Below are 14,634 nucleotides of genomic sequence, written 5' to 3'. Positions count from 1 at the left end.
ATGAGCGGGGGAGCGGAGCAAGCTGACATCCTAAGCGTGCTCTCCCTGGTCAAGGAACGATGGAAAGTGGTAAGTGAGGCGTCATTCCACGACAATGGAGGGTGTGTTGGTCGAGCCCCATCACTGCCTGTCCCGGGCTCACCCTCTGTCCCGTAAACAACAACTCTTTGTTCATCAAACAAAGCTCTCCCCCTGCTTACGAGTCCTCGTCTTTTTTATTCCAAAGGATCTCACCTGTGGCTTGGACAGTTTGGGGTCACGTCTCTTTGTCCAGGTAGTGCTGCTGCAGTATGGGAGAGCCAAAAATAGACCGTATGTCTATTTGTGGCAGTGCAGTGTGCTATAGGCAGCAGTAGCACACTGCACTGTGTTCCCAGAGGGCCCATGTCTCTCACTGCTGCTCCAGCCTGGGTGCCATGTGAGGCTGTTATTCCTAACTGGCAGCCTGGCACCACTTTCTGTCTTCTAAGGAGCAGAGTTACATAAGAATGCTGCAGCTAATCCTACGACTTTAGCTCCGAGTGCGACACAAGACTCACTGTATGTGTGCGTGTATGTGTATGTATGTGTTTGTGTGTGTGTGCATGGAGGACAGTGAAGGACACGTGGGAGCTTAGGGGAAATTAAAGCTCTCGTAGTACTGAGCAATGAGAGTGAGTAGGTAGAAGTGTTGAGGGAAATTTGAAAGAGTGACATAACGATAAAAGCTTAATAAAAACAAATTACTTAGTAGCTACATGGGTTCCCAAAAATACATTTCATTAATCCCTAGTCTTATTATTATATATCATAATATGTAGGAAGTGTCTTCATGGGGGGTTTCAAGGGGGTTATATTTGTCAGGACAGTGTTCTAGGTCTATTAGTATAAATAGAGTGTCCTGTCTTTATGAAGCTTCCCCCCATTAGTCTTATACATCGCTCTCATTATGTCTTATAAGTAGTGGGCTTTTTTTTTTTTTTTAATTCAATCCCATTTGGAAACTGCCAGACTTTCAAACTTCACATAGTATCCAACCCCTTGCTAACCCCTCTCTGATGATGCTTTTTTGTGATTTTGGGATGGTCTGTCTAAATAAATGTAAATTAACCAGTGGGTAAGAGTTATTATTAGATTATTAGATGCTTGCAATGAATTTGGACAAAACAATTTCTAGCTGGACTGACAGAGTGCTCTGACTGTAGGATCGTATTTTCCCCTGAACGCCTCACATACAGACTAGGTAGACGCTACAATTTGCAGATGCCTCCTTAAATGCCTCACACTGTAGTAGCGACTCTGAGGCTGGAGCAGTGCAGTGTAGCCTACTATATACTATACTGTAAAGCTACTGCTCTTTTTCAGTGGGGTTGTATTTATCATTGCAAAATGTGCTGTTATGAGGGTCTTTGGGGCCCTGAGCATCAGACTGGGTTTACTTCCCCTGATTGTGACACTTGATGGTGTGAGATAAGTCAAAGACTGGCTGTGCCTGAGTGCACTCCAGTGTTTACAGTGTATGCACACACATTCATAGACGCATTGCTGAAATCAATATCATAATGATATCACATGTCTTTAATTCGTGTTTTCTTGATCATATCTCCAATATCGCTATGTTGGCAGTGCATTAATGAAAAGAGTTTATTGCTGCTGCTATCAAACCTCACCAAAATACTATTAAGGGATAAAAGATAAGGGATTCTTATCATCTCTTTATCCATTATTGAAAGACAGGCATTTGTTGCAGAAAGCTTTCTTCCTCACCACCTCTATGAAATCTGATTTGTCGCTGACCTTGACCCCTGACCCCCTCGAGAAGGGTGCAAACAAGACGTTCTTGTTAATCTTGTCTTTTTTTATATATACATCTCACCATCCTTGAGGACATAATATGTTTTGAATGTTAAGGTCTGAAGCAGTGTTTTATTGTTTTTTTTTTTTTCTAGGCGAAAAAGATCGGGGGTGGAGGGTTTGGCGAGATATACGAGGCGCTGGACCTGCTGACGCGGGTCAGTGTGGCGCTGAAGGTGGAGTCGGCCCAGCAGCCCAAACAGGTGCTCAAGATGGAGGTCGCTGTGCTCAAGAAGCTCCAGGGTGAGTCGAAATGGATCCAGTAGATTTGATTACCTTTCTGGAATTGATTGATCCTCGCTTGTACGCTGACCTATTGAGTTGCCACAGATAAAGATACTCGGCGTATCATTGGCAAACTTGGCAGAGAAATTTCTGTCAATACTTTTTCTGAGATTAATAAAAAAAATAAAAAAAAGAACTTGGGAAATGTTGTGATAGTAGAAGATGCAGGGATAGCCAGCATGCATCCATCACAGAGTAGAATATCTCTCCCTCTGAGACCACATATAGATCATCTGACTCATCTGAAAGCACTGTTTGGCCCATTGGTTCACCGCAGTTTGCTTCAATGTCTGCAGCACAGAATACACCGTCATTCAGCCGAAGCAGCAGATAAATCATCCTGTACTCCACTACTGTTGTTGTAGTGGTGGTTTACGTCTTGGTAGTTTTTATTGCCGAAGTTTCGGATGACAGTAACCGAGAAGATGGGGTGCTCATATCAGAGGAAGTGTATGTTTGTGTTCGCGGACACTCCCAATTTCTCATAGCAGAGAAACAGGATCAGCAAAAAAGAGCTCCTTCAGGGGGGGTTGTGTAGTTTTACTCCCTTCTCTTTTTTTCCCTCCCCTCCCCTCTCCCTTCCTGCCTTTTAACCAATGTGCCTTTTTTGTGTCTTCCCCTCTGAGAGGAAAATCAATGGGCCGGGATCATGTTTGCTATCTAATGGCTTGTGGCCTGGGGCATCATGGTTCTGCTGCCTCCTAAAAGAACCAGCGTGTAATTTGAGATAGACTGAACTCCAGCCCCCCAAACACTGCTGACCCGCCCAGCAGTAAAGAGTAAACATCGGCCCGCAGCCTCATTAAAAGACTAATGGGTTGTATCAAGCTAATGTAATATTAAGCTTTTCATTTAGATCCTTTAGTAATATAAGAGAAGCTGTTAAACACAAGCATCCAAAATAACCTCTGTTTTCAATATAGAGATGCTGTCAGTGTAACTGTCTAAAGGGCCTTGGGGTGTGGCTGCAGTCAAGCTGCCTGTGCAGCGATGTCCGCTGACTGAGACCAAACACACGAGGCATTCATGCACATGTGTAGACACTGTGTCGCACTCTATTGCCTATAAATCAGCAGGGTTGCTGCACAGGGAAGCTGGTGATTGGAGGCCAGAGAGGCGAGGGCGGCGACGTAGGAGCATGCATCATCATGAGTCGCTCAACGAACAGCTTCAGTCAAATGATGCAGCACTGACATCTAAACAACCTAATATTCTCCTATGAAAGTGTCCTGAAAGTGTCTTCTCCTCTCTTTCTTCCTAGGTAAAGACCACGTGTGCCGCTTTGTGGGGTGTGGCCGTAACGACCGCTTCAACTATGTGGTGATGGAGCTTCAGGTTGGTGAAAATGCAGAGGACTTAATGGCTGATAAGCATTATGATGTTCAGCTGATTTTCCAAGCTCAGTGCAAGAATTTGAAAGAGTCAGTGGAATAAATGATTCACCAAAAATCCATCAAATTATTCATTGAAATCATTTATCAAGTAAAAATGTCAAACATTTGCTGATGCCAGCCACTCAAATGAAGAAATTCTCCTTTTTAAAAAAAAAATGTGATTGGAAGTTAGAGTTAGGGCTTTAGACTGGTTGGTAACAATAGCCTAATGAAAAACAAAAATTCATCTGAATTGAAAAAGAAAAGGTGTTATGTGCACATAAATCTCCCAGAAGACAGACATTTCATAAACTGAATGATTAAAGAGTGGAACATTTAACAAGACAAAGTAGGTTTATCTGTACAGCAACTAACAACAAGTTAAATCTCATAGGACATTCTCATAGGACATTAGCCTACAGGCAGTGAGACAATATAGGAAATAACCTATTTATGTATAATGACATCATGTAGCAATACATCATTTAAAACCCACATAGTTTTTTTTACTAATACGTGAATAATATGATGCATTCGGGGGTTTTGCCCAACCTGGTCATGAATGACTGCTAGCTAATTTTAGCTAACGTTAGCAAACTTTAACTGGATACTGCTCTGTGATTGGTCAGTTTCTTGCGCTACTGCTGCTAAACTGTGTCATAACATTCCCAGTTCGGCTGTAATTGTCACTTTAATGCCGTCCTGCGTCAAACCGTCTTGAGTCATCGCTCTGAACTTGACTTGTCTTTGGATTTGGGACAAGAGGGACAGCATGACTGTCTCTTAGGTTTCTCTTGTGTGAAGGTTGGTTGCAAGAAACCGAGCGATGTTGCTGTAAATGACTGCTGCTGCATATTAATAATTTAGCATCCATACATTTCAGTGACCTAGATGTATGGGTAAATAAGCACTACATATTTAAGGTGGTTCAGATTGTGGAGCAGAGCATCAAGCAAAAAAAAAAAAGAAGTAAACTATTTATAGCGGCTATAGGCCTACACTCAGTGGAGATTGAAGCAGTGCTCATATACAATGTCACCTGCTGTGAACCACAGAGGCATCAAATTAGCTTCAGTTATTGCATGTAGCAAATCGGGGTGTGATTCCCAACTCACCCTCATAAATTCACAAATACATTCTCTGCATCGGATCTGTTGTGAAAATGTGTTCGAGTTGTAATTTATGCAACTATACCCACAGGAATGGTACATTTATATGAGCTGCACTGACTCCCAACCACACCACGGCTTTAATTATAGATGATCTGTGCAGCTGTATTTATTTTTTGTCACTGTTGACTTGCTGTGTGTCCACTAAGCACATTTGACAGTCCGGTGTTTTCTGTGTTTTTCTCTTTTGGTGTAAATATATCTCTGTGTATTTGGCGCTATACAGCAAAAATAAAACATAACCTAGATGCATTTGTATTTATTTATTTATTTTCCTTGAAATACTGCTCAGGGCTTTGATTTAATGGATCTTGTACGTGCTCTCTCAGGGCCGTAACCTGGCCGACTTGAGGAGGAGTATGACCCGAGGTACGTTCAGCATCAGCACCACCCTGCGTCTGGGTCGCCAGATCCTGGAGGCCATAGAAAGCATCCACTCAGTCGGCTTCCTGCATCGTGACATCAAACCGGTGAGTCACAGGACTCTGGCTGCATTTCATTACTTAGCACATTCAGAATTCCAGGCACTGGGGAATTTATTTACTTATATTGTCTAGGAAGTGTTTGTGGCCCCTGCATTTTTTTTTATTATTCCCTGCAAGTCTTGCTGATTCAGTATTTTGATTTTTTTTTTTTTTGACTGACTCAGTGTGAGTGTTGGCTAAATGCCCAAAGTGTACCAGAATGTACATTTTGTCATGTTGTCTGACCCTTTTGCACTGAATGATATTTCACCACAGGAATATTTATCCCCCTGAATTTGCATGAATCTACAATATTATTGCTCATACATCTCACATCTAATCAGTTTCTTTTTTTTTTGCCTCCTTACCGCCCTGCCTCTCTGCTTCAGTCCAATTTCGCCATGGGTCGTTTCCCCAGCACCTGCCGTACCTGCTACATGCTGGACTTCGGTTTAGCTCGCCAGTTCACCAACTCCTGCCAGGAAGTCCGACCTGTAAGTACCCTCCTCTGTTACTGGCTATACAGAGTTTGAACCTTCTCTTATCAATATTGTAAAAAGAAAAAAAGAAAAAAACAGATCATTTTTCAGCTTACAATTTTTTTTTCCCAGTCTCTGGTCTGCAACATTAGCTCAGTTGTTTTTTATGGTCTGCAGCCAGACAGAGCCCATCAATGACAGAAAACCACTGGTGAACATAATGGAGCATCTTAAATTTTAAAAATAAAAGAGTGTGAATATTTGACTGTCAGGTGACCAAATTAATGGTAAATAATTTCTTGTTTGATGGAACAAATTTGACAAAGTTGTGTTTACAGATTGTTGTACTGCCCTTCACTGGCAAAAAAAAAAAAATTCAATTATTGTATGTTTAATACAATCTAATGATTCTAGTCAGTAGTTTTGTTTTTATTTGTCCTGGTGTTCTGCAGTCATATGGTTTGGACTTAACCTTACTCATGTATGATTATGCCTGTGTTAGCACTGGATGACTGTATCTGTCTGTGTGTTGTCAGCCCCGTCCCGTAGCAGGATTCAGGGGAACAGTCCGCTATGCATCTGTCAATGCACATAAGAATAAGGTCAGTCTCTGTACACCCTGTGCTGCTGGAGCTCTTGCATAATCTGTGATCTGTGACTCGTGTAAAATCTGCTGTCCTACCACTGCCTGCTCATATGCTTTATCCAACAACTTTCTCTTTTTTTCCCCCTGATGATTTGTGAATGATCAAATATTTTGAGTTTGATTAAGCTTAACTCAGCCTTGTTGTAACTCTGCAGGAGATGGGTCGGCATGATGACCTCTGGTCCCTCTTCTACATGCTGGTAGAGTTTCTGGTCGGACAGTTGCCATGGAGGAAGATCAAGGACAAAGTAAGGGCGACCAATAGTTGTTGTACTTCCTTGAAACTAAACAGCACCGTCCAGCAATGAGTAATCAGAAGTGACCTGTGTGTGTGTGTGTGTGTGTGTGTGTGTGTGTGTGTGTGTGTGTGTGTGTGTGTGTGTGTGTGTGTGTGTGTGTGTGTGTGTGTGTGTGTGTGTGTGTGTAGGAACATGTGGGGAAGCTGAAGGACACTTACGACCATCGTCTGATGCTCAAACATCTGCCAGCAGAGTTTGGCGTGTTTTTAGATCACATCTCCACCCTGGACTACTTCACCAAGCCTGATTACCAGGTGACTAATTAGGATTTGATGCTGCAGATCTATAATAACAATTCAATACATACTATATTTCCCTTGTTGAAAACCAAAAGTGGCAAAGTGTGTGCTACATGCCCTAGAAAGGTCTGCTCAAGCTGAGCTCCCCAAATGACTTGAAGTACCGCAAGTGTTTAAAACCCTTTTTCTGTAGAGCTCTGTGGGAGTGTCTTGAATAAAAAAAAACTGCATGTACTATGTTGTGTTACAGCTGCTGATGTCAGTGTTTGACAACAGTATGAAAACCTACAACGTAGTGGAGAATGACCCCTACGACTGGGAGCGAACTGGTACAGATGGCACCTTGACAATCAGTGCCAGTGCCACAACACCACAACATCACACCCGCCTCACTCCGGCACATATGGGGTAAGTGTCCTTGAAACAATCGAGATGAGTGGAACTAATTCAGGAGGGATTTTTTTTCTATTAAACACCAGAGCACTTAAGGAAAAAAGCCTATTTATTTTCTCCACTTTGCTGGAAATTACACACCTGCCTCCAGGCTTCATGGTATAATAATGTGTGTACTTCTTGTTGCCTCAGCATGGCAAACGCCTCCCTCATACCCGGCGACCTGATGAGGGAAAACACAGATGAGGTTCTGCAGGATGAGCAGCTCAGCGACGTGGAGAACAACCCAGCGCCCGACCGCATGCCTGTCTCTCCCCTCCACCCGCATCGCAACCAGGAGGCTGATGTCTGGGAGGAGCTGGACCGCAACCGCAACCGCATCAGAACAGCTGTCTGGAAGGTACACGACAAGGGAACACTTAAACTTTTAAAGCATGTTGATTTTGGCGACCCCTGTGGACAAAAACGGTAGTGTTTGGCCAGAATGAAGACTGCCTTTCCCATTAGCTCTAATGCGTATTGTCGTAAAGACAATTATCTGGCTTGTCTCCGTATGAATGCCGTAAATCGTTTCGTCTGTTGGATTGACCCGACCACTGCCTCTTAAAGGTATTGGCTGTATTCAAAACCGCATACTATACTGCTAATACGCACTGATTTGGCCAAAATGTATATGTAGTATGCAGAATGCAAACAAAAGAAAATCTGCAGTATGCAAAAAATTCCCGGATGTCGTACTGATTCGGAAAAAATCTCCAGTATGCATTGGACCAGTCTACATTCTGTACTGTATCTCACAATGCAATGCACCCCTGACCTTTAACCCTGTTGTGTAGCTTAATAAAATAAAATAAAACTTAATGTAGACCGATCGGTACATTGTAAAAGTTTATTTATTGAAATGTGGACATTTCTAGTTACATCATCATGGTCATACATACAGAGACATCAGCAAATGAGAGACTTTTGCATATCCGGTTAAAAGTTCTTTGCAGTTGCTTTAATATTGATTTAATATGAGGCTTTTATCACATCAACTAACCTCAAAATAAAAGTGAAAAAACCTTTATTTCTTTGGTAAATAAGTTACAAACTGAGTTGTTCCCACAGGCGGCGGAGGAGGAACAGAGCAACAACCAGGGCAACCAAGGACACCAGAGCCCCTACGCTGGGCCGAGCCTGGGCTCGCCGGTCAAACTTCCCTCTGAGGTGATGGCTTCGGACCGCGATGGCCCTCTGCTGAGGAAGCTCCGCAACATCCACAGCTTTGAGCTGGAGAGGAGACTTGGCCTAGAGTCGAAGCCCAGTCCAGAGCGCTTCCTGGAGGCCTGGTAGGTTTATCAATATTCTTTTTTACCAACATCTTTTCCCTCCTTAGGATTCAGCAGAGACCTGATGGTTTGCATTTGTCCTGTGTTTGTTCAGCTCAGCGAAGCAGCAGCCTGGTACCCTGCACCACGACAAGGAGGGAGCTGCAATCATCCCAGTAACTCAGGGTCAAACTGTACCGACTGGAGATCGTCCCGACAGGGTCTGGCACTACGACGAGGAGTTCCGGTCCAATGGCGGTTCTCCTAAGCCGGCATCCCCTGGATCTCTAGAGCAGGGAGAGGGGGCAGCGAGCAGCGGGGGCTTTGTGGCCCTCAATTTGAGCTCTGGGAGACATGACATTGACTCAAGGGAGTGGGTAATGGTGGAGCGGCCCAGCGGCTCCCCGGGAGCTAAGGTCACCACCAGCCCGTCAGAGGAGGACGAGGAACCGGAGGTGCTCCAGCCAGGGGAACAGTCTCCTGGATGGGAGAAGGGCAGCCGAAGCCCGATCAATGGCAAAGCCAAACAAGAAAGCATGTCTTCCTCCAAGGGAAGCGCAAAAGTGGACAAGTTGGAGCTTAGCGTGGGCCCAGCAGGGGTTCTGCCGCCCGTCACTCCAACCAGCCCGGCTGAAGCTCTGGCAGAGGGAGTCCTCACGCAGGTAAGCTCTTTCATTGTGAAGGTCATCTCACAACATGGCATACATGATACTGACTGTAGTCAGCGTTTTACAAAGTTAAAAAGCTGCACAGAGTCAGAGTTCTAGCTCTAGAACGTAAATGCTAATGTCATACAACAAGCAGAGATCCACCAGCTGCATCTTGCTGTATACTGAAGCTAAATGTTACTGCTTTATGTTTGCTCGCTCTCATCACTGGTGTTTATCTGTTAGTGGAAGGTATGTGACACAACTTGCAGAGCTCTGATCACATCACAGCATGGAGGAAAGGGAGAGCTTCCGGCTTTGGAATTTACTTTGATTTTCTTAAGGTTTCATGCATAATTTTGTCTCATTTGCAGATGACTGTTGGTTTTTATTTACTTTACAAATGAGTGGTTTCTTTTTTTCAAAATATGCTTTGGTTTTGCTTTGTTGAAACTGCTTTTTTGCTCCTTTGCTATTCATAACCCACCACCAGCCCACTCAGGTCCATAATCCCGCTCTAGTTGAACCTAAACCGCTTTAACTTCAATTGTAGAGCTGCTTTCTTCACTCCAAGAGGAATAACTGTCCGCTGCCTCTCTCCTGCAACCAGAACTTCTACCTCCAAGTTGAAAATGTGCACTTCCTTCCCAAGAACTTCCTTCCTCACCTCCTCCTTCCTTCATTAGCCTAATAATGATAATCCCCTGAATTCTCTTAATGATCCTCTCGGTGCCATAGCCCTGCAAAAAAAAAAACCAGTCCCGCGTCGTGCTCCAAAAACCAGCGCGACCGGCCTCACAGCACCCCCACCGTATACCTCCTCCTCCATCTTCTCACTCCCTCACCAAACTCACAACCCCCTCCTCTCTCCACCCCCCTCCCCACTTCTCTCCCCTTCCCCTTCTCTTAGTTCCCCACCTCTCCTCCGTCCCTGCCTGAGGAAGTAGCGGCGCGGACATGCAGCCCCATCCCTCTGCGCTCTCCCAGCCCTCACACCCTCCTGACCACCTTGTCGGACCCGCTGCACCTGCGCCACCCGCCGGGCCTGAGGCGCAGCCAGTCCGCCGACCAGCAGCAGCGGGAGCGCCCCTCCTCCTCCTCCTCCTCCTGCCATGCCTCACTTCCACTACCACCAAACCCCACCGCCGCTGCCCCCGGCACCCGCTCGCCCAGTCGTAGGAAACTGCCTCCCATCCCGGCGGGCGCCGCCAACGCCAAGTTTCCCTCTGTCATACGCATCACACGTGCGCAGCTTCAGCAGGTGATGATGAGCCCCATCACGATAGAAAACTAGAGACCATCCATTCAGATTCCTCCTCTACACAACAGCTGTCAACATTTTTTTCGTTCTTTCATTTTCTTTTTCTTTTTTTTTTGTATAAGTTGCTTGTTTTTTGGGCTTCTTTGTTCAGTTGGCTTGCTTATTGTGTTGTTGTCAGGCAGCTCTCTCCAGAGACCATGAGGGGCATTGTGCAGGCCAGACAGAGCATGGGTCAGATGTGTCCTTGTGTCTGGACATGTGTTCTTGTGATCTGAATAGGGGTGTGTGTTTGTCTGATTGTGGCATGTGTGTTTGGAATGTCGAGTCATGACTACAGGTTGCATGGTCTCTTTTGTTTCAGATCGTCTTTGTCCTCTCTATCTTTCTCTTTCTCTCTCTCTCCCTGTATTTGTTCCTCACCCTCTCTTCGCTGAAGCCCCCTGCGAAGTTGCGTGAACGTTTCCTGTCCTACTTGCCGGTTTAGTACTCACAGCTTGACTGACACTGCCATAGCACTTGTGTGTTTCGGTCTGATAATGGTAGCTATGGTATTGCATGCTGTTGCCAAACTAATCACCATTTATTACGCCATAATATAAAATTCTTCTCTTTTCACACATCTGCATCTGGCTCTTGCTACAGAACTACAGCACAACTCGACATGTTGTAGTCTATCAGCAACAGGCCCTTTGACAATTCGAATATTTTTTCCCATTTTTAACAGAGTGTATTTTTTAAATAACACCTGCTGTGTGTCTTTCTCCTCCCCCATGTCTTCACCTCCCCCTCCTCTTCAGTTGACAGCTCAGCGTCCCTCTGGGCTGTCCTCCCAGTCAGGATCGGACAGTGCTCCACAGTGCCTCCTGCTGGAGAGGCGTGGTGAAGCTGATGCTGAGACTCAGCAGGTGCAGGAGCACGACATCACCTCCCCCCAGGACCATGTGCCCACCCACCCGGGGACACCCACAGACCCCCTGGCTGAGACGATGGTCAATGGAGACACCTACACCAAAGCTCAAAGCCCTGTGCCAAGCCGCGTGTCTTCCCCGCGCTCTCCACGTTCGCCTCCTCCGCGCTTGCCCTCCTCTCCACACTCCCCTCGCTCTCCTCGCTCCCCTCACTCTCCTCGCTCGCCTCGCAGTCCTGTTTTCGCCAACGGACACCTCTCCCCTCACGCTACCGGCCAAGTAACGGATTTAAGTAACGGCGCTTTCCCCAAGCTGAGAGACCCTGAGAATGATTTTGTCCGCAGCCTCTGTGACGCACAGCCTCAGCGGAGAGAGGACGAGAGCATAGAGGTCAACCAGGCCCCAGTTCAGACTAAGGGCCCGGCCTCCTACTCGCCAGTCGTCCCTCGCAAGGACCCCAGCCGCCGGCAAAGTCGTATCCCCGTCCTGGAGCCCTCCAGCCTGCTGGAGCTCCCGACTCCCGGTTCAGCCAAGGAGAAACTCCTGCAGAAGAAAGCCAGTCACCAGGGCCCCGTCCCCTCTCCCACTGCCTCTCCGTCCCTCTCCGACAGGCGCGGCCCCGTGGTTGCTTCTCTGGCGAGGGACCCTCTGTCCTCCGCCTCCGATCGCTCCCAGGACGAGGACTCTCTGATGGGCTCCCGGTCCGACCGGCAGGGTGACGACGCTCAGTCCCTCTCCTCCTCTTCCAGCCCTCTGTCCCGCAAGAGTAGGATCCCTCGACCTGTTCAATCAGCCTCCTCTGCTGAGCAGCTGGCCTCCCAGTTCCTGCCCCGCCCGCCCCCTGGAAAGCCACCTTGTCGCCCCACAGTGGAGGGCAGGTAATAAGTCCAACCGTTATTGTTCTCTAAAGCAGTGGTTCTCAAACTCAAGGACCCCTAAACTGACCCAAATTAGACCACGGACCCCCCCAATTGACAACATTTTGAAACAAACACCAAAAATACACAAATATTTGTTCTGAGACTGAATAACGTTACATTTTTAGTCAATGTACGTTCAAATTAGAGCCAATGGTGAGAATCTTTTTGAGAATTTTGAGAGATTTCTGGAGAAAAAAATGTAATATTTCTGGAAAAAAGTTGTAAAATTTGGAGAAAAAGTTTGGGACCTCCTTGAACCCTCTCAAGGACCGCTGGGGGTCCCCGGACCCCACTTTGAGAACCACTGCTCTAAACATTTATTCTGAACAGCATGAACAAAAGAGCATGAAGGCTATAAAAAACATGACAAAAATCTGAATTCTTTTACTTAATTCTGAAGTTTTCCTGTTTATTCTTGTGATAAATTGTTTGATGCCTCTCTCATGTCTGTGCCAAATATGAAGTAAGAGCCTGGAACTGATTAGCTTGGCTTAGCACTAAGGAGGCGACCAAAATACAGACACGAGAGGAAGAGGCTGATCTGCTTATTCAACTCTTGACAGGAAATTCATCACACTAAATTCCTGGTTTGCTTTTGAAATATATGACTTGGCTGTTTTTCATCCCCTGCTTTGCTTTCTGTACTCACTTAGGCTTAGGCGTTACCGCATCCGAGCCGGCAGCAACAGTGACTCAGACCTCCTGACATGCCTCGCTCAGCTGATGCACGGCTCCCGCGGCTCCCCGCTCCACCACCGGTCCTCGGCCCAGCACGGGGGCTCTAGGATGGGCATCTGCAGCCTGACCAGCTCTCCGCACCACCACCGCAGCTCTAGCGCATCGCCACGCAGCTCCTCCTCCCTGCAGCGCTCCGTCAGCTCCTCGCCCTCCCGCCACGAGCACCGTGGCAACGGGGGAGGCGGTTGCCTCGGCCGCAGCCGCTCTCCTCCGAGCTTTTCGGGCTCGCCGCCTCCCCGCCGCTTCTACCCCCACCACCAGGAGACCTGCTGCAGCCGCCAGGCGCGCACGACCCCCTTCCACCTGTCCAGGGGGAAGGGCTGCAGCCGTGAGGGCAAGTGCTCCAGCAAGCTGAGCAGATAGTTGCCCAGCGGCTCGTGCTGCCACAGCAGAGGATGGGAAGACTCCAGTCACCGTAGGGTAGACACCAGTCAGGATACAAACCTGAGTCTTCCTCTATAATTAGAAATCCCTGTCAGTCAGAAGCTTACAATTGTCTCGCCGCTTCCCACTGCTCTTCTATTTGCACACAGGGTTCATTGCTCATTTATGCGCCGCCCGGCTTCAAAGGGGCACTCCAATGATTTAATACTGAATTTCCAATGAGGCTGTAGGACTGAAAGAATCTGTAGAGCAGACGCCAGTTCGTCCTGACTTTTAGTCTAATAAGCTCCAAAAATGGTTCTTCTTCTGTTTCCCCGGCTCCTGTGTGAGTAGACGGACTAGTTGGAGTGCCCCTTTATGACAGTTTAACACACAAACTACACTGACATGTCACTGTCCTCATTTCATATTTATTAAAATGCTGTAGAGCAAAAATAGTGTAGCTGCAAAATGAAGCAGTTGCTTCCCGACGCAGGAAGCTCTATAATACATAAATCAATAGTTAGTTGAGCCAGTGGGCACATAAAGAAATCAGTTTTCTGCTTATTCAACTTTAAACCATCCTGCACCATGATATATAGTAACTTATTTATCCCCAGTATTAATGCACTTGGATCATACTGATGAAACATCAGTGTGGCTGATCACAGCTTAATTAAATATCGGCCTGGGGTTGACTCAGTTATCTCCTGTGCTTTTGGAGATTTGCAGGCAGGGTATACTAATATTTACTTTATGCTACGTGTGAATGCATAAAGCCAGACTTTGTGTACAGTTGTATTTATTGAGATATTTATTTTGATGCTTAGCGACGCTTACGACTCCTCCCCTCCTCTGTGCGATCGTGGATGTGTGGTTTTAGTGTCACTCAGATTAGTTTTAAATGTTTAATCGACCGGATCGCTCCATAGTGATCCGTTATACAATCAGTCATGTGGAGTGTGTCAGGACACGCACCTTTTTGTGCCTACTGTGTTGCCAAGAGGGAATTTGGAGGGAATTACAGGTTAGAATAGTGGAAGTCCTTTTTAGATGGGAAGGTGTTTAACGGGACAGTTGTGTTTCCAGTATATAAGTAGTTTGTAGTAGCAGTAGGGAGCTTAAAGAACACAAGGTACGTTACTGATGATGAGTAATGTTCAGACGCAAATATTTGTGCCTTGGCACTTTGGGCAGCTTGAAGATTCACTCTGGTGTGTCTGTAATTAGAAAAAAAACAAAAACGAAGGAGCCAAAAACAGACTTGTGCCAGCCGTTATAAGACGACCCTTTTCACCAGTATCGTT

At 46.3% G+C, this 14,634-nt stretch overlaps 1 protein-coding gene across 1 annotated transcript; it reads left to right on the top strand.

Annotated features, from left to right (window-relative positions):
- On the top strand, window positions 1-13,327 carry ttbk2a (tau tubulin kinase 2a; the record flags this gene model as incomplete). The annotated part of the gene is made up of 15 exons (XM_083998040.1): window positions 1-69; window positions 1,929-2,076; window positions 3,380-3,453; window positions 4,990-5,130; window positions 5,514-5,618; window positions 6,140-6,205; window positions 6,405-6,497; window positions 6,677-6,802; window positions 7,038-7,195; window positions 7,373-7,580; window positions 8,291-8,511; window positions 8,606-9,152; window positions 10,048-10,398; window positions 11,196-12,184; window positions 12,880-13,327. The coding sequence occupies 15 exons, from the start codon at window positions 1-3 to the stop codon at window positions 13,325-13,327; spliced, it is 3,744 nt and encodes a 1,247-aa protein (XP_083854166.1).
- Window positions 13,328-14,634: the final 1,307 nt, after the last annotated feature.

The sequence above is a fragment of the Trachurus trachurus genome, assembly GCF_905171665.1.
Source record: "Trachurus trachurus genome assembly, chromosome: 22".
Taxonomy (NCBI): domain Eukaryota; kingdom Metazoa; phylum Chordata; class Actinopteri; order Carangiformes; family Carangidae; genus Trachurus; species Trachurus trachurus.
This window is presented reverse-complemented; position numbering and strand designations above follow the sequence as displayed.